The sequence below is a fragment of the Erinaceus europaeus genome, chromosome 2 (assembly GCF_950295315.1).
Source record: "Erinaceus europaeus chromosome 2, mEriEur2.1, whole genome shotgun sequence".
Taxonomy (NCBI): Eukaryota; Metazoa; Chordata; class Mammalia; order Eulipotyphla; family Erinaceidae; genus Erinaceus; species Erinaceus europaeus.
This window is the reverse complement of record NC_080163.1, coordinates 162,900,386-162,925,163: the sequence shown is the minus strand read 5'-3', so window position 1 is coordinate 162,925,163 and position 24,778 is coordinate 162,900,386. Positions and strand designations below refer to the sequence as shown.

Sequence of the window (24,778 nt, the reverse complement as noted above, 5' to 3'; positions counted from 1 at the left end):
AAGTAACCACAGATAAGAAAAGTATGCAAGCAATAATAAACTTATTAATCACAGAAATGAAAACAACATTGGAGGAAAGGAATGGCAGTATTAGGGAAACAACAGTTGAGATCCCCAAGGAAAATACTAATTATCTTGAGGCAATTAGAGAACTGAAAGCTGAAATAGCTGTAATGAAGAAAGAAGCTGAGGCAAGGGAAAAAAGACTAACAGAAGGAGAAAACAGAACTAGTCAGACAGAGGATTAGTTAGAGAAAATGAAGAAAGAGGTGAAAGAGCTTAAAAAGAGATTGAGAGACACTGAAAACAACAACAGAGACATATGGGATGATCTCAAAAGAAGTAACATTCATATAATTGGCCTGCCAGAGGAAGAAAGAGAGGAAGGGGAAGGAAACATTCTAGAGGAAATAATAGAAGAAAACTTCCCAGACCTGAATAGCAGAAAGGACATCAAGATTCAAGAGGCCCAGAGAGTTCCAAACAGAATCAACCCAGACCTGAAGACACCAAGTAACATCATAGTCACAATGAGAAGGAGTAAGGATAAAGAAAGGATCCTAAACGCTGCAAGAGAAAAACAAAAAGTCACATACAGTGGAAAACCCATAAGATCATCTGCAGACTTCTCCACTCAAACTCTAAAAATCAGAAGAGAATGGAAAGATATCTATCAAACCCTGAATGAAAAAGGGTTTCAACTAAGGATAATATATCCTGCTAGGCTTTCATTCAAACTAGATGGAGGGATCAAAACCTTCTTAGACAAACAACAGTTAAAGGAAGCAACCATCACCAAACCAGCCCTGAACGAGGTTCTAAAAGACCTCTTATAAACAAGAACATCACCATAATACTTGCAATATATCAGAGCAAACGAAAATTTATTTTGAACAACGGCACTACAATACATAAAATCCATATCAATAAATGTCAATGGCTTAAACTCACCCATCAAAAGGCACAGAGTGGGGGATGGATCAGAAAACATAACCCAACCATATGCTGCTTGCAAAAATCCCACCTGTCACAACAAGATAAACACAGACTTAAAGTGAAAGGATGGAAAACTATCATACAGGATAACAGACGACAGAAAAGGGCAGGAACAGCCACTCTCATCTCAGACACAATAGATTTTAAATTAAATAAAGTAATAAAAGATAGGCAGGGACATTACATAATGAATAGAGGATCAATCAGCCAAGAAGACTTAACAATTATTAACATCTATGCACCCAAAGAGGGACCATCTAAATACGTCAAGCACTTATTGAAAGAATTTCAAAAATACATCAATAGTAATACAATAATAATAGGAGACTTCAATACCCCACTCTCACACATAGACATATCAACAATGCAGAGAACCAACAAAGATACAAGAGAATTGAATGAAGAGATTGACAGACTAGACCTCTTGGACATTTTCAGAGTCCTTCACCCCAAAAAACTGGAATACACCTTCTTTTCAAATCCACATAACACATAATCAAGGATAGACCACATGTTAGGCCATAAAAACAGCATCAATAAATTCAAAAGCATTGAAATCATCCCAAGTATCTTCTCAGACCACAGTGGAGTAAAACTAACATTTAACAACAAACAGAAAATTATTATAAGTCACAGAATTTGGAAACTAAACAACATACTCCTTAAGAACCACTGGGTCAGAGAGTCACTCAAGCAGGAAATTCAAATGTTCCTGGAAACAAATGAAAATGAAGACACAACCTATCAAAATACTTGGGACACAGCTAAAGCAGTATTGACAGGGAAACTCAGAGCCATACAATCACATATTAAACACCAAGAAAAAGCTCAAATGAACGACCTTACTGCACACCTCAAGGACTTAGAGGAAGAGGAACAAAGGAACCCTAAAGCAACCAGAAGCACAGAAATCACTAAACTTAGAGCAGAAATAAACAACATCGAAAATAAAAGAACCATACAAAATATCAGTGAAGCCAAATATTGGTTCTTTGAAAGATTAAACAAAATTGACAAACACCTAGCCAGACTCACCAAACAAAAAAGAGAGAAGACTCAAATTAATAGAATTGTAAACAATGGAGGAGATATCACAACTGACACCACAGAAATCCAGAGAATCATGTGAAACTTCTATGAAGAACTATACGCCACCAAGCTAGAGAATCTGGAAGAAACTGAACAATTCCTAGAAACATATGCCCTTCCAAAACTGAACCAAGAAGAACTACAAAATCTAAATGCACCAATCACAGACAAAGAAATTGAAACTGTTATTAAGAATATCCCCAACAACAAAAGTCCTGGACCAGATGGCTTCACAAACGAATTCTACAAAATTTTCAGGAGACAGTTAGTACCCATACTTCTTAAGGTTTTCCATAAGACTGAAGAAACAGAAATACTCACTTCCACTTTCTATGAAGCCAACATCACCCTGATACCAAAAGCAGATAGGGACAGAACAAAAAAGGAAAACTACAGAGCAATATCTCTGATGAACATAGATGCCAAAATATTAAACAAGATCTTGGCCAACCAGATACAGCAGCATATCAAAAAGATTGTTCATCACGACCAAGTGGGATTCATCCCAGGAATGCAAGGCTGGTTCAACATCTCTAAGTCAATCAATGTCATTCACTACATCAATAAAAACAAAGCCAAAATCCACATGATTATCTCAATAGATGCAGAGAAAGCCTTTGACAAAATCCAACACCCATTCATGCTCAAAACTCTACAAAAAATGGGAATAGATGGGAAATTCCTCAAGATTGTGGATTCTATATATAGCAAACCTACAGCCAACATCATACTCAATGGACAGAAGCTGAAAGCATTCCCCCTCACATGAGGGACTAGACAGGGCTGTCCACTGTCACCGTTACTCTTCAACATAGTATTGGAAGTTCTTGCCATAGCAATCAGGCAAGAGAAAGAAATCAAAGGAATACAGATTGGAAGGGAAGAAGTCAAGCTCTCACTATTTGCAGATGATATGATAGTATACATAGAAAAACCTAAAGAATCCAGCAGAAAACTACTAGAAGTTATTGGGCAATATAGCAAGGTATCAGGCTACAAAATCAGTGTACAAAAATCAGTGGCATTTCTTTATGCAAACACTAAATCTGAAGAAGAAGACAACCAGAAATCACTCCCATTCACTGTTTCAGCAAAATCGATAAAATACCTAGGAATAAATTTGACCAAAGAAGTGAAAGACTTATATACTGAAAACTATGAGTCGCTACTCAAGGAAATAGAAATTGATAACAAGAAATGGAAAGATATCCCATGCTCATGGATTGGAAGAATAAATATCATCAAAATGAATATTCTCCCCAGAGCCATATACAAATTTAATGCAATACCCATCAAAGTTGAACCAAGCTTCTTTAAGAGAATAGAACAAACACTACAATCATTTATCTAGAACCTGAAAACACCTAGAATTGCCAAAACCGTCTTGAGGAAAAGAAACAGAAATGGAGGCATCACACTCCCAGACTTTAAACTATATTATAAAGCCATCATCATCAAAACAGCATGGTACTGGAACAAAAATAGGCACACAGACCAGTGGAACAGAATTGAAAGCCCAGAAATAAATCCCCACACCTGTGGACATCTAATCTTTGATAAGGGGGCCCAAAGGATTAAATGGAAAAAGGAGGCTCTCTTCAATAAATGGTGCTGGGAAAATTGGGTTGTAACATGCAGAAGAATGAAACTGAACCACTTTATCTCACCAGAAAGAAAAATCAACTCCAAATGGATCAAAGACCTGGATGTCAAACCAGAAACATTCAAATACTTAGAAGAAAACATTGGTAAAACACTTTCCCACCTTTACCTCAAGGACATCTTTGATGAATCAAACCCAATTGCAAGGAAGACTAAAGCAGAAACAAACCAATGGGACTACATCATATTGAAAGGCTTCTGCAAATCCAAAGAAACTATTAAACAAACAAAGAGACCCCTCACAGAATGGGAGAAGATCTTCACATGCCAGACATCAGACAAGAAACTAATCACCAAAATATATAAAGAGCTCAGCAAACTTAGCACCAAAAAAGCAAATGACCCCATCCAAAAATGGGCAGAGGATATGAACAAAAACATTCACTACAGAGGAGATCCAAAAGGCTAACAAACATGAAAAACTGCTCTAGGTCACTGATTGTCAGAGAAATGCAAAGTAAGACAACACTCAGATACCATCTCACTCCTGTAAGAATGGCATACATCAAAAAGACAGCAGCAACAAATTCTGGAGAGGTTGTGAGGACAGAGGAACCCTTTTGCATTGCTGGTGGGAATGTAAATTGGTACAGCCTCTGTGGAGAGCAGTCTGGAAAACTCTCACAAGGCTAGACATGGACCTTCCATATGATCCAGTAATTCCTCTCCTGGGGTTATACCCCAAGGACTCCATAACACCCAACCCAAAAGAGGTGTGTACTCCTATGTTCATCGCAGCACAATTCATAATAGCTAAAACCTGGAAGCAACCCAGGTGCCCAACAACAGATGAGTGGCAGAGAAAGCTGTGGTATATATACACAATGGAATACTATGCAACTATCAAGAACAATGAACCCACCTTCTCTGACCCGTCTTGGGCAGAGCTAGAAGGAATTATGTTAAGTCAGAAAGATAAAGATTATTATGGGATGATCCCACTCATCGACAGAAGTTGAGTAAGAAGATCTGAAAGGGAAACTAAAAGCAGGACCTGACCAAACTGTAAGTAGGGCACCAAAGTAAAAACCCTGTGGTGAGGGGTAGACATGCAGCTTCCTTGGCCAGTAGGGGGTGGGATCGGGTGGGAGGGATGGGTCACAGTCTTTTGGTGGTGGGAACGGTGTTTATGTACACTCCTAGTAAAATGTAGTCATATAAATCACTGGTTATTTAATATGAGAGGGGAAAAATTAATTGTATGTCTCAAAGTTTTTCAAAACGCAAACTGAGTCTCTTTAATATGTAGGCTGTGTATTTGATATGCGGACTCTCTCAAAAGCTTAGACCAAGTAGATCAGAAGCAACCAATAGCACAGCTATATACAAGATACTGGGTACTGTACAGCAAACCCTAACAAAAGGACTTTTCAACTTTAACCCAATTACCAAATAATGTGATGATAACATTAACTATTGATTGTCTTTTTGAACCCTAAGACAGCAGGAACCTCACATCTCCACTATAGAGACTCTACTTACTTCCCCCAGTCCTGGAACCATTGGATAGGGCCCACTTTCCCGAATGCCTCTCCCAATCCATATCAAATAATATTGCATCTGCCGATACAACCTAATCAACACAATGATTGCCACCTCAACATGCTTCACTTCAGACTGTGTCCAGAGACTTCACGTGTGGAATGACAACCCTTCAGCTTCATTACTCGGGTTAGACCTTTCCTTTCATAGTATACTCTAATTCCATCTCAGGTGGTTCACTTTCTAACAAAGTCCCAAAATCTAGATATACACCAGTTTCTGTGAGAGAGAGCATATGTTCACATGTATCCATAAACAAGTGCAAAATATATACCTGAAAGCAGAAGTACACTAGTGTTTGCAGTGAGTACCCCCTTCCTCTCCACTATTCCAACCTTTGGGTCCATGATTGCTCAACAATTTGTTTGGCTTTGTATGTTAACTCTCTTTTCAGCCACCAGGTTTCAGATGCCATCAGGATGCCAGCCAGGCTTCCCTGGACTGAAGACCCCACCAATGTGTCCTGGAGCTCCACTTCCCCAGAGACCCACCCTACTAGGGAAAGAGAGAGGCAGACTGGGAGTATGGACCGACCAGTCAACGCCCATGTTCAGCGGGGAAGCAATTACAGAAGCCAGACCTTCCACCTTCTACAACCCACTATGACCCTGGGTTCATGCTCCCAGAGGGATAGAGAGTGGGGAAGCTATCAGGGGGAGGGGGTGGGATATGGAGATTGGGTGGTGGGAATTGTGTGGAGTTGTACCCCTCCTACCCTAGTTTTGTTAATTTATCCTTTCTTAAATAAATAAAAATATAATAAATAAATAAATAACACAGTCTTAATAAATAAATAAATAAATAAATAACACAGAACTCTGCCTTTCCTGTCTCTCTCTCTCTCCTGCTCCCTCAATCCTAATTATATGGAGCATATACCAAATAGTCTGCCAGAACCTAAGTCCTTGTTTCAGGTGTTCCTTGAGGGAAATCAGCGTAAGGAATTCCAGGAACTCCTAGAAATCAAAGGCACCACAGATGAGGAAATGGAGACCCAGAGATAGGAAATGATACATACAGAGGCTAGAATACCCCTGGCCCATTATAGGAGAAAACTATGCAAAGGATGCTGGACAAGAACTTTATTTGGTAGTCATTCAACACTCTGATGATGGCCTATGTGCAAGGTGCTTGGGTCTCATATCTCAACATGCAATAAACACATGCCCTGCCCTAAAGGAACTTTTTGTCAGAAGGAGAAACAGGCAGGTCAACTAAAGATGCCTGGACCACCTGGCACCAGTGCTACTTTTTTATTATTGTTGTTCATTTAGTTATCTCTGGCATTCGGTGACTACACCATTCCTGGAAACATTTTCATTCCTTTTTTTTTTCCTTTCCTTTCTATAGAGACAAAAGGAAAAAATAGAGAAAGAGAAAAATAGAGATACCTGCAGCACTGCTTTACCACTCATGAAGCCTCTCCCCTGGAGGTAGGGACTGAGGATGTAAACCTGGGTCCTTACTCATGATATGATAAGGTTTGCACTCTACCAGGTGCACAAACACATGATAGAGCACATACATTTTTTAAGGAGACATAGTATTTAACAGTTTACAAATCATTCAGAAATGTGTTACAAATAGAACGGAATAATGCCCAGAATGTAGGACAATAGCAGGTTGCACTTAGGGCCCTGTGTACCATTGGGCCACATCTGAAGGAAGGTAAGGAAATGCCATATGTAAGTTCAAGAAGGTGATTATGAAATGATACAAAGGCAGAAGAAAGAGACCTAAAGCAGGCTGTGAGACCAGCTTTCTTCCACTCAGTCTATCAGTCACAGGTGACTGCCTAACCTAAGAATGCCCCTGTCTCTCTGCTAGCACACCCTCCACTGTTTTCAGGTATCTGTCAACCTGCTGCTCCAGAGAGGCCTGCTCAGTTCAGACCAATCATGTGAGTTCCTCTCCTCCTGCTTATGAGATTTTTTTTTTTTCACTTATGTGCTGTTACACAATTCTGGCCACTGAGGCATGAGGAAGAGTCCGATTGGGAGTACTGGGACACATATGAGAAATTAGTCCATATTCTTAAAAAGAATATATGGAAATATGTAGCAGCACCTTCCAACTAGATAACTGATAATTTCAGACTTGATGTATACTTAATGTCTAACTCAGTACCTATAGAGCTCTAGTCCCAGTAAGTTATCTGCTTTTTTCCTCAAGCATGCATGGAGTTAAAAGAGTGAGAGTTGTTAGAAGTGATAGCTCCTCAGTTAATCCATAGCTTCTGATATGTGAAGGGAAAAGAATAGCTCACTGAGACACAGTAGCCATAAACATAATGAGATGGGAAAGGGGTGTAAATATTGTTGACTGTAAACCCCATTTATTTCATGTGATCTGGGGCCCATAATCAGTTTAGGAGCCAATGTGACCTCTGCATCCTTCTAGATCTGAACTCACATTCTTTGGTCATGAGTAGGAACATTCCAGGCTGCCCCATTATTGACCTATCTTCCTCAGGTATAGCATAGAGTATGGTGACCATGCCCCCTTTGGAGGATGGAACATTGTTGATCTGAGTTGAGGGAAAGATCCTATGGGGGCACACAAAGGGGTCTATTGTGTTGTTCCTGGTAGAAATGACCGATAACAATGGAGAGAGGGATTTACCCAAGGTCTAGGCCCATCATGTCTGTTTGGGCATCTCAATAAGAAGTGAGTGAGTGAGGTAGAGGTGTGATCAGAGAAGAGAGCACATGCCTGCCAGTCTGCAATTCAGACTTCATACTTTAGGTTTAGCATATAAGAAGACAGGAAGGTCTCTGAAGGTTCTGAACAAGGTAGTAAGATGAGTAAAAGTGCAATCCAGAAGGAGTGAAGGACTGCCTACGGGGCTGGGAGGTTTTTACCCAGGACAGAGATGAAACACTAAACAAGTAGCAGACAGTGACAAGTAGCTAGAATTCAGGGTCCTTGAGGGGCAAATTCATACCTCCATGTAGTGTTTCTTTTTTTTTTTAATTTTTATTTTATTTATTTATTCCTTTTTGTTGCCCTTGTTGTTTTATTGTTGTAGTTATTATTGATATCGTTGTTGTGGGATAGGACAGAGAGAAATGTAGAGAGGAGGGGAAGACAGAGACGGGGAGAGAAAGACAGACACTTGCAGACCTGCTTCACTGCCTGTGAAGGGACCTGCCTGCAGGTGGGGAGCCGGGGGCTCGAACCGGGATCCTAACTCCGGTCCTTGAGCTTAGCGCCACCTGCGCTTAACCCACTGCGCTACAGCCCGACTCCCCATGTAGTGTTTCTTATTGATTTCCTGGAGTGGGAAGACCTTTGAGCAAGTGCCTGTGTGCTCGCAGGACATCCTGGGAGAGATGAGCTTCTGCCCTCTTCTTTCACTGGTCCAAGACAGTTTTATCTCTGATTCCATGATCCCTCCAAACCAAAACCTGCCTCTGACTCTCTATGACTGTGCTCTTGAGCTGGGCCCAGGCCAGTAGCCTATGAAGCTGAGGTAGGGCTGGTGAAGTAACTCACTTGGATAGTATGCTGCTTTGCCAAGTCCATGACCCAGGTTCAAGCCTAACATCAACCACATTGAAGGAAGCTTGGGTACCCATGGTCTCTTTTATTCGCACTCTCTGCTACTCTGTATACAAAATTTTAAAATAAATACATTTTTCACCTGAGGCAAGCACTCTATGTCAAACACAGTCTGAGAGACACTGGATGCCTGCTTCTATAACTGCCTCTCCAGGTAAATCAAAAAGCCTTGACTCCTGAATCTGAGCATGAACAGAAAAGTGAGAAGACACCAAAAAACAGGAAACCAAAAATGTAGCCTTCTTGTCCTAATGCTGCTTCAAACACTGTCAACCTTCCCCTTTCTGGACCTCAGTGTTCCCATCCATATGAGATTAAGGTCTTATGCCTGTGGGCTCCCCTTCAATCCTAATTTTCTATGATTTCCACTGAACACATCTCAACACAGATTTCCTAGTTCAGAAGTGACAACAAGAAAGTAGAACAAATGAGCAAAGTCCAGGTCAAGCACTTGACTCATAAGACCACTGCAAATTGTCAAAACTCAAGGTATAATAAAAGTCTCATGGACTATCTCTGAGTCTGCCCACAATCTGTTCCTCTGAGAAGAGAGTAAGCAAGGAAACCCCCTCATTGTTTAAGAGCCCCTCCCCATCTACCTACCTGCAAAACAATGCTGACAGCCAAGGCTTTATAGGTATAGGGAGCAGAGGAAATGCCAAAAACCACGAACAAGGCCACGATCAAGGTCACCAGGTTGGTTATGAACTCCAGTCTCAATGCCAACCATCGTACGCCAACCAGAAACATGAACATATAGTTGTTCTGTGTATCAGTCAACATTTTATACCTATTGAAGAAAAGAGAAGCTGGAAGTCATTCTCACTTATCTGACCCAGCACCTCCTGGGGTAGACACGGGTTGCCTCTTCCAGTGACTGCCCCACCCCCTTTCCACCAGTATAACCTGACTTTTCTGTGGGAGATGCTACCCCAGCCCTTTGGCAGTTGTGGAGTTGACATGACCCCACTTCTTGGAGCAGATTCTCGTTGGTTTAAGCCAATCAGCACATGTGAGCTTGATGCTTAGGGCATGAATTAAGTTATCAAAATTGAGCCAATGCAAGTATATAAACAACAAGACTTGTGAGTGAAGGGAAAGAAACAGCCCTCCATAGGATCTAATTACCCCAGAGTAAGGCTGGCTATGTCAGTCTTACTGATGTCTTATCCCCAGTGGGTCTGAGCACCTGGTGGGGTCTCAGTGTTAACTAAAGGCACTACACCAGGGTTCTCAGTCCTGGTATCTACACAGGCCTTGTGGGTGCCACAGGGAAAGCTGGTGCTAGGACTCATTCAATAGGCAGATTAACTAAGCTCATGCATTGGCCACACTCAAATTCCTCCCAGGCTTTAAAGTCAGCTTACATTCTTCCTTCTCCCCAAAATTTGCCCTGGCACCCCAACTGCAGTTCATCTTATTCTTCTCTTATAATAGCTTATCTGCTCTTCCCTTGTGCCTTCTACCATAAGAACAAGGGGAAAAAATAAAGCCTCTCTGGTTCTTGTCTTCCACCAGTCACAAGTTCTACATGGCACAGTAAAGACCATGCTTGATGGCTCTTTTAAGTAGATTGGAAAAAACCTGTCTGACACGACTCAGCAGTAATCTCAGGAATTTTTGTCTGTTTGAGTCAATAGATTAGTAAGATGTGAATAGTGGAGGAAATTCTATTATTAACAAAGCTGTTATTTATTTCATTAAAAATGAGGGGACTGGAGTGCTGATGCAGTTATAGCTTTTTTACTATTGATTATATTAATATATGCATGTGCTATCCACAGGTCTTTAAGGCCTGCAAACATGTCCTACATCGCTTTATTATTATTATTATTATTATTATTATTATTATTATTATTATTATTGTGAGCATCATCTTACAGATGAAGTCGTAGAGATTCAGAGTAATAAACAAAATAGCACAAAGTCCTCTCCTTCTGCAGAAGATGACCCTATTTTGAGGTGTTCTGTTTCTTACCTTCCTACTTTCACTCACCCCCAGACTCTCCCTTTCCCCCACCCCATAGCCATGGGCAGATGCAGCAGCAGGACTCACTTCCTGATGAAGCCTTCAGTTTTTCCATAGACATGAATGGAGCTCAAGCCATCCAGAGAGGTGAGAATGTGAGAACATACAGAAGAGAGGCTGTGGTTATCCATCCTCTTAAACACACTGATGGCCCTCCTGAACACCCTGCATGAATGAGGGTGCAAGTGAGTGACCTGGGCCATCCACCTCTGGGACAATCCCATTTTAGGCTGATTCTCACACCCCAAGTTATAAACCCTAGTCACAAGCAAAAGAGGCTAACTCACATATAGTAAATGAGGCCAATAATCATTATTATGGCCATAATCAGCAACATATACGGAGACAACAGAATGACAATCAGTGCAGTGGACACCACCACTAAGGTTAGGAGCAGACACTGTTCTGTAACAATGGGCAACAATTTATCCAGCTCGTCCAAGCGCCCTGAAAAGCAGTTCAGAAGGTGGCCTGTTGGGATTGTGTCAAAGAAACTCATGGGACAGCACAAAACCTGCAGAGACAAAAGGATGTCAGGTCATGATGGTAGCTTTCAGTCTTGCTTGGGACTTTTATCCTTAGGCTCTGAAGAGATGCCAGCTGCAGCCTGAGGAGTACCCTGGAGAGGCAGAGTGAAACTGTCTGAAAGCACAGACTCCAGATTCAATCTGCCTGAGTCTCAGTCCTGCCTGACTCCTCCACCTGCTGTCCTGTTGTTGGGACACAAACGCAGACTCTGAGCATCTTGTCCATGTTTCAAGTCCAGGTTGAAAAATTGAAAGTCCAGGTTGAAATAATTGGCATAGCTGACATCAGCCTACAAACATAGTACAAACTTAACACAAACCCACATGGGACTGTGGGTTCATCAGAACTTACTTAACTGCCAGGATGCCAGAAGTCATTCTCTTTTCCATCCTCTCTGTTCCTGCAAACTCAGCTGAAGCTTTCTTTTCCTGTGTGCTTTCCTTCCCCTTGGACCCTGGCCACGCCACCTCTCCCAGGAGACTGAACATGTGTAGCCAAACTCTGGTAACTAATTTATGAACTCATAGGGCTGGCCTAGTCTATCTCTGTCCCATTGCCTATTTTGCTATATCTAAATAACTGCCATGTAATAAACCTTTGCTTGTCTTAAACCCATGCCAAGCTGTGCCCAATGTATTTTATTTTTTAATTACAATATCCTGTGAACTATGGACATTTACTTAGTCCCTCTGAGCCTCAATATCCTTGCTTGTAAAAAAGGAATGGTAGCCATGTTGTATCAAGTTGTGGTAAGACTTGCACAGTTCTGCACATGTATTGAAAGTCTCTAGATTGCTCAACTGAAAAGGGTAAATTTTATAGTATATAAACTATATAATAATAAAGCTGATACATCTTAATAATATATCTATTTTATAAAAGAAAGAGATTTGTAAATTGGTCCAACCCCTGTAGAGAAGAGCAATCTGGAAAACTCTCTGAAGGCTTGAAGTGGACATACCCTATGACTTTGCAATTCCTCTCCTGGGGATACATCGTAAGGAGTCAAATACACCCATCCAAAAAGATTTGTGTATACCTATGTACATAGCAGCATGATTTGTAATGGCCAAAACCTAGAAGCAATCCAAGTGTCTAACAACAGATGAGTAACTGAGTAAACTATGGTATATATACATAACAGAATATTACTCAGCTATTTAAAATGCTGATTTCCATGTTAAGTGAAAAAAATTCAGAAACCGAAGGATGAATATGGGATGATATCACTCTCAGGCTGAAGTTGAAAAACAAGATCAGAAGAGAAAACAAAGGAACCTGAACTGGAGTTGGTGTATTGCACCAAAGTAAAAGACTCTGGGGGAAGGGGGGAGGGTACAGGTCCAAAAAGGATGACAGAGGAAACTAGGAATACCAAAGGAGACCACCTGGGACCCAAACAAGACAGGACTAGAATGACTTCAGGAACCCACCAAATCACTGGTGAGTGCAAACACATGTGGCTGGTGGACAGAGAGGAACTTAGGGAGAGATTAAGTGGCTGGTAACAATCCAGCAGTTTGTCAGTTGAGACACCACCTCCAGTCTGTTCCACCAACAAGGGGACAGCTGAAGGGAGGAGAGGACTCCACTGAGACTCACCAAGTGCAACTTGAGTCTCCCTTGCTACTGCCATCAGAATCTGGAGCAGCTGCAAGGAGGCCAGTTCTGACACCAGGGGACAGAGAACTAACCAGGAAACTCAAGAGAAGACCTATACCTAGGTGGCATAGCAGTGGGGCTGTGAAAGTCACTTTGCATAACCACTAGATTATCTCTGCCACACCCTGCTTTATCTCTTGCTCAGCAGTCAGTGATTAAGCTAAGAAGCCTAGTTGTAGCTTAAAAGCTTTCAGGCTCCCATAGCCTACAGGGAAGAAAAAGCACAAAGAAGCTTTTAAGCCACTGAGCTCCAAATCAGGGACTAAAATATTATTGAAACAACTATTAACTTCCACAACTGTGAACCCTTTAATTACCCTTCTTGTCAATCCAGGAAAGAGTGATCAGTAATTTGAAAAATACTAAGAGAGGGAACTCATAACATAATATATAAAATGGCTAAAAAACAAGAAGAAATATTGGAGAAATGAACGAGGACAAGAGTCCAGCTAAAAGCCCCCCAAAGGGTGAAGCACAAAATAATGAGGGCAACATCCAAACACTAGCTAAGGAAATAATCACAGGAGTAAGTAATGAGTTTGAAAGAATTGTCATCAGAAATGCAGAAACAACAAATGAGACCCTGGAAGAAAACACTAATTATCTCAAGGCTATTAGAGAGCTGAAAGCTGAAATAGTTGAGCTAAGAACACAACTAGCTGAACAAGCTAAAACAGTATCAGAATAGGGTAACAACACAGATGAACTCCAGAAAACAGTAGAGGGGAGAGAGAATAGAATCAATGAGGCTGAAGACAGAATTAGCAAGATTGAGGATGAATTAGAGAACTAAAAAAGAAGTAAGAGACCTCAAAAAGAGATTAAGAGATGCTGAAGACAACAACAAAGACATATGGGATGACTTCAAAGGAAACAATATATGCATTATTGGCTTACCAGAGGAAGAAAGAGAGGGAGGGGAAGAAAGCATTCTTCAGGCCATAATAGCTGCTGAAAACTTCTCTAGTATAGACAACATCAAAGACATAAAGGTTCAAGAAGCCCAGAGGGTTCCCTAACAGAATCAACCCAGACTTAAAGACAACAAGACACATCATATTAAGAATGGAAAGGAATAAGGATAAAGAAAGGATCCTGAAGGCTGTAAGAGAAAATAAAGAGTGATCTACAGAGGAAAACCCATAAGATTAGCAGCAGACTTCTCCACACAAACACTACAGGCCCAAAGAGAATGGCAAGATATCTATCAAGAGCTCAATGAGAAAGGCTTTCAACCAAGATTACTGTATCCTGCTAGACTGTCATTCAAACTAGATGGAGGTATAAAAACCTTCTCAGACAAGCAACAGTTGAAAGAATCCACTATCACCAAACCTAACCTGAAAGAAGTTCTGAAAGGTCTCCTATAAACAGTCAGACTACCATAAATAGGGCATCTATCAGAACACTCTAAAAATCTACAAGAACGGCATTGAAATATCTTCAATCTTTGATATCAGTAAATATCAATGGCCTGAATTCACCTATTAAAATAAACAAAGTAGGGAGATGGATCAGAAAACACAACCCAACAATATGCAGTCTACAGTAAACCCACCTAACAAAACAAGACAAACACAGACTCAAAGTGAAAGGATGGAAAACTATCATACAGGGCAATAGACCACTAAATAGGGCAGGAACAACTATTCTCATATCTGACATGATAGACTTTAAAATAGATAAGATTAAAAAAAGATAGGAATGGACACTACTTAATGCTCAGAGGATCAGTCAATCAAGAGGACTTAACAATTATTAACATCTATGCACCCAATGAGAAGCCATCTAAATACGTCAAACGTCTACCAAAAGAGCTACAGCAATATATTAACAGCAACACAGTCATAGTAGATAGAGGACTACAATCCCCCACTCTCTCAACTTGACAGATCATCCAGGCAGAAAATCAATAAAGACATAAGGGAGCTAAAAGAGGAAATAGATAAACTAAAACTACTGGACATTTTCAGAGTCAATCATCACATGAAACTGGAATACACATATTACTCAATTCTACATGGATCATTCTCAAGGATAGACCATATGTTAAGCCACAAAGACAGCATCAGCAAATTCAAGAGCATTGAAATCATCCAAAGCATCTTCTCACACCACAGTGGAATTAAAATAACACTTAACAATCAACAAAAGATAAGTAATATCACCAAAATGTGGAAACTCAACAGTAGACTCCTTAACAACTACTGAGTCAAAGAGGAAATAAAGGAAAAAATCAAAATGTTTCGAGAGTTCAATGAAAATGGAGACACAAGATATCAAAATATTTGGGACACAGCTAAGGCAGTATTGAGAGGGAAGTTCATAGCCATACATACACACATTAGGAGGCAAGAAAAAGCACAAATAAACAGCCTGATTGCACATTTTACAGATCTAGAAGAAGAGGAACAAAGGAACCCTAAAGCAACCAGAAGGACAGAAATCAATAAAGTTAGGGCAGAAATAAATAACACTGAAAATAAGAAAACCATACAAAAGATCAACAAAAGTAAATGTTCGTTCTTTGAAAGAGTGAACAAAATCAACAAACCTTTAGCCAGACTCACAAAACAAAAAAGGGAGAAGACGCAAATAAATCAGATATTAAATGAAAGAGGAGATATCACAACAGACACTGCAGAAATTCAACATACCATGTGAGGATTCTATGAACAACTATATGCCACCAAGCTAGAGAACCTGGAAGAAATGGACGACTTCCTAGATACCTATGAACTTCCAAAACTAAGTAAAGAGGAAGTAGATAACATGAACAGGCCCAACACAGCTAATTAAATTGAAACAGTTATCAAAAATCTTCCAAAAATAAAAGTCCTAGACCAGATGGTTTTACAAATGAATTCTACAAAACTTTCAAAGAAGAACTAATACCTCTACTTTTAAAAGTCTTCCAGAAGATTGAAGACACTGGAATACTCCCTTCCAGCTTCTATGAAGCCAACATCACTTTGATATCAAAAGCACATAGGAACACAAGCAAAAAAGAAAACTATAGACCAATATCTCTGATTAACTTAGAGGCTAAAATATTGAACACAATTCTAGCCAACAGAAAACAGAAGTATATCAAAAAGATTGTTCATCATGACCAAGTGGGGTTTATCCCAGACATGCAAGGTACGTAAATCAGTCAACATGATCCACCACATCAATAAAAGCAAGACCAAAAACCATATGGTTATATCAATAGATGCATAGAGCCTTTGACAAAATACAACATCCCTTTATGATTAAAAAAAACTACAAAAAATGGGAATAGATGGCAAATTCCTAAAGATAGTGGAGTCTATATATAGCAAACCTACAGCCAACATCATACTCAATGATGAAAAACTGGAATCATTTCCCCTCAGATCAGGTACTAGACAGGGCTGCCCACAATCACCATTACTATTCAACATAGTATTGGAAGTTCTTGCCATAGCAATCAGGCAGGAGCAAGGAATTGAAGGAATACAGATTGGAAGAAGAGGTCAAACTCCCCCTATTTGCAGATGACATAATAATATACATAGAAAAACCTAAGGAATCCAGCAAGAAGCTTTTGAATATCAACAGGCAATACAGAAGGTGTCAGTGTTAATACATTAACATTCAAAAGTCAGTGGCATTCCTCTATGCAAACACTAAGTTAGAAGAAGAAGAAATCCAGAAATCAATTCTTTACTATAGCAACAAAAACAATAAAATATCTAGGAGTAAACCTAACAATTGAAGTTAAAGAGTTGTATACTGAAAATTATGAGTCACTACTCAAGGACATAGAAAAAGACACAAAGAAGTGGAAAGATAGTTCATGTTCATGGGTTGGAAGAATTAACATAATCAAAATGAATATATTACCCAGAGCCATCTACAAATTTAATGCTATCCCTATCAAGATCCCAAATACATTTTTAGGAGAATAGAACAAATGCCACAAATGTTTACCTGGAACCAGAAAAGACCTAGAATTGCCAAAACAATCTTGAGAAGAGGAACAAAACTGGAGTTATCACACTTCCAGATCTCAAATTGTATTATAGGGCCATTGTCATCAAAACTGCTTGGTACTGGAACATGAATAGACTACTGACCAGTGGAATAGAGCTGAGAGCCCATAAATAAGCCCCCACACCTAGGGACATCAAATCTTTGACAAAGGTGCCACATTACTAAATGGGGAAAGCAGAGTCTCTTCAACAAATGGTGTTGGAAAAAATGGGTTGAAACATGCAGAAGAATGAAACTGAGCCACTATATTTTACCAAATACAAAAGTAAATTCTAAGTGGATCAAGGACTTGGATGTTAAGCCACAAACTATCAGATACTTAGAGGGAAATATTGGCACAACTCTTTTTCTGCAAAAATTTTAAAGACATCTTCAATGAAACAAATCCAATTAAAAAGAAAACTATGGCAAGCATAAACCTATGGGACTACATCAAATTAAAAAGCTTCTGCACAGAAAAAGAAACTATTACCCAAACCAAGAGACCCCTCACAGAATGGGAGATCTTTACATGCCATACATCAGAGAAGAGGCTAATAACCAGAATATATAAAGAACTTGAAAATCTCAACAACAAGACAAAAAATAACCCCATCCAATAATGGGGGGAGAACATGGACAGAATATTTACCACAGAAGAGATCCAAAAGGCAAAAAAACACATGAAAAAATGTTCCAAGTCTCTGATTGTCAGAGAAATGCAAATAAAGACAACAATGACTTCACTCCTGTGAGAATGTCATACATCAGAAAAGGTAACAGCAACAAATGCTAGACAGGCTGTGGGTTCAAAGAAGCCCTCCACAACTGCTGGTGGGAATGTAAATTGGTCCAACCTCTGTGGAGAACAGTCTGGAGAACTCTCAGAAGGCTATAAATGGACATACCCTATGATCCTGCAATTCCTCTCATGGGGAAAAGGAAACCAACACACCCATCCAAAAAGATCTGTGTACACATATGTTCTTGGCAGTACAATTTGTAATAGCCAAAACCTGGAAGCAACCCAGGTGTCCAACAACAGATGAGTGGCTGAGCAAGTTGTGGTATATATACAATGGAATACGACTCAGCTATAAAAATTGGTGACTTCATCATTTTCAGCCGATCTTGGATGGACCTTGAAAAATTCATGTTAAGTCAAATAAATCAGAAACAAAAGGATGAATATGGGATGATCTCACTCTCAGGCAGAAGTTGAAAAACTGTATCAGAAGAGAAACACAAGTAGTACCTGAACTGGAATTGGTGTATTGCACCAAAGTAAAAGACTCTGGGGTGGGTGGGTGGGGAGAATACAGGTCCATAACGGCTGACAAAGGGCCTAGTGGGGGTTGTATTGTTATGTGGAATATGGAGAAATATTATGCATGTCTAAACTATTGTATTCACTATCAAATGTAAAACATTAATCCCCCAGTAAAGGAAATAAATAAATTAAATAAACAAATAAAAACAGTGATTTCACCTTCTTCACCCCATCTTGGATGGAGCTTGAAGGAATCATGTTAAGTGAGGTAAGTCAAAAAGAGAAGGATAAATATGGGATGATCTCATTCATAGACAGAAGTTGAAAAGCAAGATCAGAAGGAAAAACATTTAGCAGAACTTGAACTGGAGTTGGTGTGGAGAGGAGGGGGGTCCTGGATCATAATGGAAGAGGAGGAACTAGGGGGAGTTGAATTGTTGTGTCAAAAACTGGAAAATGTTATGCATGTATAAACTATTGTATTTTGCTGTCTACTTTAAACCATTAACCCCCCAATAATAAAATTTTTAAAAAGACGGGTGGGGGCTGAGGGTTCAGGTCCTGGAACATGACAGATAACAAAGGAGGACACAGTGGGGGTTGAATAGTTATGTGGAAAACTGGGAAATGTTATGAATATATAAACTATTGTATTTTAATGTTTACTATAAACCATTAGTCTCCAGCAATTTAAAAACAAATTATTTTTTAAAAGAAAGAAAGATATATACATAGATAGATAGATAGATAGATAGATAGATAGATAGACGGACGGACAGACAGACAGATACTAGAGCACCACTTCTGTATATGCAATGAACCTGGGACCTTCACCATGCAGCTTCTGAGCCACCTCCCAGTCTCAATTATGTTGGTAATCACAGAATAAAAGAATAAAGGAAGGAAGGGAGAGAGAAGGATGGATGGGGAAATGGAGAGAAAAAATAGAGGAAGAGTTAACGCACTGGAAGTTATCAAAACACTACTTGTCCTTGATATTAATTCTATTAATACCAGCTTTTATTATTTTCTACAGATGGATCAACAACCCCCCTCCCAAGATCACCAAATATTAATAGCAAACAGTTGGTTATAATTGCTTAAGTTGATGTCTTGGGTAGAATTTTTTTATCTTTTTCTTTAATTTTTTTAATATATATAATTTTATTTATTTTTGGGTAGAAGCAGAGAGAAATTGAGAGGGCAAGATGATGAAATACTATGCAGCTATTAAGAACAATGAACCCACCTTCTCTGACCCATCTTGGACAGAGCTAGAATGAATTATGTTAAGTGAGCTAAGACAGAAAGATGTAGATGAGTATGGGATAATCCTATTAATCAACAGAAGTTGAGAAAGAAGAACTGAAAGGGAAACTAAAAGCAGGATCTGACTAAATCTAGAGTAGGGCACCAAAGAAAAACCCTGTGGTGAGGGGGAGGGTGGACATTTGGCTTCCCAGGGAGGCAGGGAGGTGGGGCTGGATGTGTGGGATGGGACACAATGTTTTGTTGGTGGGAATGGTGTTTATGTACACTCCTACTAAATTGCAGTCATATAAATCACTATTTAATTAATATGAGAGACCTTCAACCTTCTGCAACCCACAATGACCCTGGGTCCATACTACCAGAAGGATAGAGAATAGGAAAGCTATCAGGGGAGGGGATGGGATATAGAGATCTGGTGGTGGGAATTGTGTGGAGTTGAACCCCTCCTATCCTATGGTTTTGTTAATGTCTCTTTTCTTAAAGAAATAATTAAATAGTAATAATAATAAAAACTGCTACCATAATGAATCAGGACAGGAGCCCAGAAGGAACTCTAAATCAGTCAGAAGTAACCATAGATAAGAAAAGTATGTAAGCAACAGTAAATCCAATACTCACAGAAATGAGGACAACTATGGAGGAAAGGGCTATCAGAATTAGGGAAACAATAGATGAGACCCTTAAAGAAAATACAAGCTACCTCAAGGTAATTAGAGAAATGATAACTGAAATAGCTGAGCTAAAAGAATTATTATATTAGCAGAACAAGCTAATATTATAACTGAACTGAACAAAGAAGTTGAGGGAAGGGAAAACAGATTAACAGAAGCAGAAAACAGAATTAGCTGGACAAAGGATGAGCTAGAGAAAAAAAGAAAGACGTAAAAGAGATCAAAAAGAGATTGAGAGACACTGAAAACAACAGAGACATATAAGATTATCTCAAAAGAAGTAACATTGATATAATTGGCCTACCAGAGGAAGAAAGAGAGGAAGAGGAAGTAAATATTCTAGAGAAAATAATGGAGGAAAACTTCCCAGACCTGAACAACAGAAAATACATTAAGATTCAGGAGGCCCAGAGAGTGCCAAACAGAATCAACCCAGACCTGAAGACACCAAGACATATCATAGTTACAATGAAAAGAAGCAAGGATAAAGAAATGATCCTAAAGGCTGCAAGAGAAAAACAAAAGGCCACATACAGAGGAAAACCCATAAGATTATCAGCAGACTTCTCCACTCAAACTCTAAAAGCCAGAAAAGAATGGCAAGATATCTCTCAAGCCCTGAATAAAAAAGGGTTTCAGCCAATGATGATATATATATATATATAGACTTTCATTCAAACAACATGGAGGAATCAAAACCTTCTCACACAGACAACAGTTAAAGGAGGCAACCATCACCAAGACTGCCCTGAAAGAAGTACTAAAAGACCTCTTATAAACAAGAACATCACTACAATACTTGCCATATGTCAGAGAAAATAAAGAATTGTCGAATAATGGCACTAAAATGCATTCAATCCATAATATCAATAAATGTCAATGGATTAAATTCACCCATTAAAATGTACAGAGTGGGAGGATGGATCAGAAAACAAAACCCAACCATATGCTGCTTGCAAGAATCCCACCTGACCCAACAAGACAAAGAAAGACTTAAAGTGAAAGGATGGAAAACTATCATACACACGAATGGACCACAAAAAAAGGCAGGAACAGCCATTCTCATCTCAAAAAAATGGCAGGAACAGCCATTCTCATCTCAAAAAAAAGGCAACACCATTACATAATGATTAGAGGATCTATCAACCAAGAAGATTTAACAATTATTAACATCTGTGCACCCAATGAGGGACCATCTAAATACATCAAACACCTATTGAAAGAACTACAAAATACATCAATAGTAATACAATAATAGTGGGAAACTTCAACACCCTACTCTCACACTTAGACAGGTCAACAAAGCAGAAAATCAAGAAAGAAACAAGAGAATTAAATAAACGGATGGACAGACTAGACCTCCTGACATTTTCAGAGTCCTTCACCCCATAAAACCAGAATACACATTCTTTTCAAATCCATAGAGCACATCCTCAAGGATAGACCACATGTTAGGCCACAAAAAGAGTATCAACAAATTTAAGAGCATTGAAGTCATCCTAAGTATCTTCTCAGAACACAGTGGAGTAAAGATAGCTTTAGGCGACCATCAAAAGGCAAGTCTTCATTAGGCCCTTGATAAGGCTGCTGGAAGATAAAGCATGGGAAAGGACCCCATGGCCTTTAATTGAACCTGTAACTTCCCCAGTTATGTCTGCAAACATTAGCAGAAAATTCTGACCTGGCCTTGGCTTTGCTAGCTGCTGAATAAACCCAAACATAGAGTAGGAGTTCATAAACACCAGGTGCTGCTTGAACTTATGTAACCGCTTGCCTATTGTTTAACTGGTGCTGTGAAGTATATATATGTATGCTTAAAACCAAATAAACTCATTGTGTCTTTGGCACAACCCTCCCTGCCCCCAGCTCTCGTTCCTCCTCTCAGGACTCCTGTTCGACCTTGCCCCATGCAGGACGTGGTGGCGAGAGATAACATTCAACAACAAACAGAAAATTACTAAAAGTCACAGAATTTGGAAACTCAATGACATACTGGTTAAGAACCACTGGGCCAGAGAGGCATTCAAGCAAAAAATTCAAATGTTCCTGGAAACAAATGAAAATGAAGACACAAGTTATCAAAATATTTGGGACACAGCTAAAGCAGTATTGAGAGGGAAACTCATAGCAATACAATCACATATTAGAGAACAAGAAAAAGCTCAAATAAACTACCTTACTGCATGCCTTAAGGACTTAGAGGAAGAAGAACAAAGGAGTCCTAAAGCAACCAGAAGGACTGAAATCACTAAAATTAGAGCAGAAATAAACAACATCAAAAATAAGAGAACCATACAAAAGATCAATGAAGTTAAATGTTGGTTCCTTCAAAAAGTAAAAAAGATTGACAAACCCCTAGCCAGACTCACTAAAAAAAAAAAAAAAAAAAGGAAGAAGACCCAAATAAACAGAATTGTAAACAATAGAGGAGATATGACAACTGACACCACATAAATCCAGAAAATCATGTGAGAATTCTGTGAAGAATTCCATGCCACCATGCTAGAGAATATGGAAGAATTCCTGGAAAAATATACCCTTCCAAAACTGAACCAAGAAGAACTACAAAACCTAAGTGCACCAATCACAGACAAAGAAATCAAAACAGTTATTAAGAATCTTCCCAACAACAAAAGTCCTGAACCAGATGGTTTAACAAATAAATTCTACAAAATTTTCAGGAAACAGCTAATACCTAAACTACTTTTTTTATATTTTTTTATTGGGGAATTAATGTTTTACATTTAACAGTAAGTACAATAGTTTGTACATGCATAACATTCCCCAGTTTCCCATATAACAAAACAACCCCCACTAGGTCCTCTGAATCCTTCTTGGACCTGTATTCCCCCACCCACCCCAGAGTCTTTTACTTTGTCGCAATACACCAATTCCATTTCAGTTTCTACTTGTGTTTTCTTTTCTGATCTTGTTTTTCAACTTCTGCCTGAGAGTGAGATCATCCCATATTCATCCTTCTTTTTCTGACTTATTTCACTTAACATGATTTTTTTCAAGGTCCATCCAAGATAAGCTGAAAATGGTGACATCACCATTTTTTACAGCTGAGTAGTATTACATTGTGTATATATACCACAACTTGCTCAGCCACTCATCTGTTGTTGGACACCTGGGTTGCTTCCAGGTTTTGGCTATTACAAATTGTGCTGCCAAGAACATATGTGTACACAGATCTTTTTGGATGGGTGTGTTGGTTTCCTTAGGATATATACCATGAGAGGAATTGCAGGATCATAGGGTAGGTCCATTTATAGCCTTCTGAGAGTTCTCCAGACTGTTCTCCACAGAGGTTGGACCAATTTACATTCCCACCAGCAGTGTAGGAGGGCTTCTTTGAACCCACAACCTGTCTAGCATTTGTTGCTGTTACCTTTTCTGATGTATGACATTCTCACAGGAGTGAAGTGGTATCTCATTGTTGTCTTTATTTGCATTTCTCTGACAATCAGAGACTTGGAGCATTTTTTCATGTGTTTCTCAGCCTTTTGGATCTCTTCTGTGGTGAATATTCTGTCCATGTCCTCCCCCCATTTTTGGATGGGGTTATTTGTTTTCCTGTGGTTGAGTTTGGCAAGCTCCTTATGTATTTTTGTTATTAGCTTCTTGTCTGATGTATGGCATGTAAAGATCTTCTCCCATTCTGTGAGGGGTCTCTTGGTTTGGGTAGTGGTTTCTTTTGCTGTGAAGAAGCTTTTTAATTTGATGTAGTCCATAGGTTTATACATGCCTTAGTCTTCTTTGTAATTGGATTCATTTCACTGAAGATGTCTTTAAAATTTATGCAGAAAAGAGTTCTGCCAATATTTTCTTCTAAGTATCTATAGTTTTTGGTCTAGCATCCAAGTCCTTGATCCACTCGAAATTTACTTTTGTATTTTGTAAAATACAGTGGTTCAGTTTCATTCTTCTGCATGTTTCAACCCATTGTTTCCAACACCATTTGTTGAAGAGCCTCTGGTTTCCCCATTTAATAGTCTGAGCCCCTTTGTCAAAGATTAGATGTCCATAGGTGTGGGGCCTAAACTGCTAAAGCTCTTCCACAAGATGAAGAAACAATAACATTCCCTTCCACCTTCTACGAAGGCAACATTACCCTAATACCAAAAGCAGACAGGAACACAACAAAAAAGGAAAACTACAGACCAATATCTCTGATGCACATAGATGCCAAAATATTAAACAAGATTCTGGCCAACCGGATACAGCAGTATATCAAAAAGATTGTTCATCACGACCAAGTGGGATTTATCCCAGGAATGCAAGGCAGGTACAACATATATGAGTCAATCAGTGTCATTCACCACATCAATAAAAGCAAAGCCAAAAACCACATGCTTATCTCAATAGATGCAGAGAAAGCCTTTGACAAAATCCAAAACCCATTCATGTTCAAAACACTACAAAAAATGGGAGTAGATGGGAAGTTCCTCAAGACAGTAGAGTCCACATAGAGCAAACCAAAACCATACTCATTGGACA

At 39.3% G+C, this 24,778-nt stretch overlaps 1 protein-coding gene across 3 annotated transcripts in view; it reads right to left on the bottom strand.

The window, feature by feature from the left end:
- ABCC11 (ATP binding cassette subfamily C member 11) overlaps positions 1 to 24,778 on the bottom strand; it is a 134,634-nt gene that overhangs the window by 31,668 nt on the left and 78,188 nt on the right. For 2 of the 3 annotated variants that reach the window (XM_060185604.1, XM_060185602.1), the window contains exons 21-23: positions 11,167 to 11,393; positions 10,907 to 11,044; positions 9,454 to 9,640 (exon numbers count right to left, since the gene is read on the bottom strand). In XM_060185604.1, the coding sequence (XP_060041587.1) occupies positions 9,454 to 9,640; positions 10,907 to 11,044; positions 11,167 to 11,393 (552 nt within the window). The remainder of the gene's footprint in view (positions 1 to 9,453; positions 9,641 to 10,906; positions 11,045 to 11,166; positions 11,394 to 24,778) is intronic. The other variant, XM_060185603.1, reaches the window with a different exon arrangement.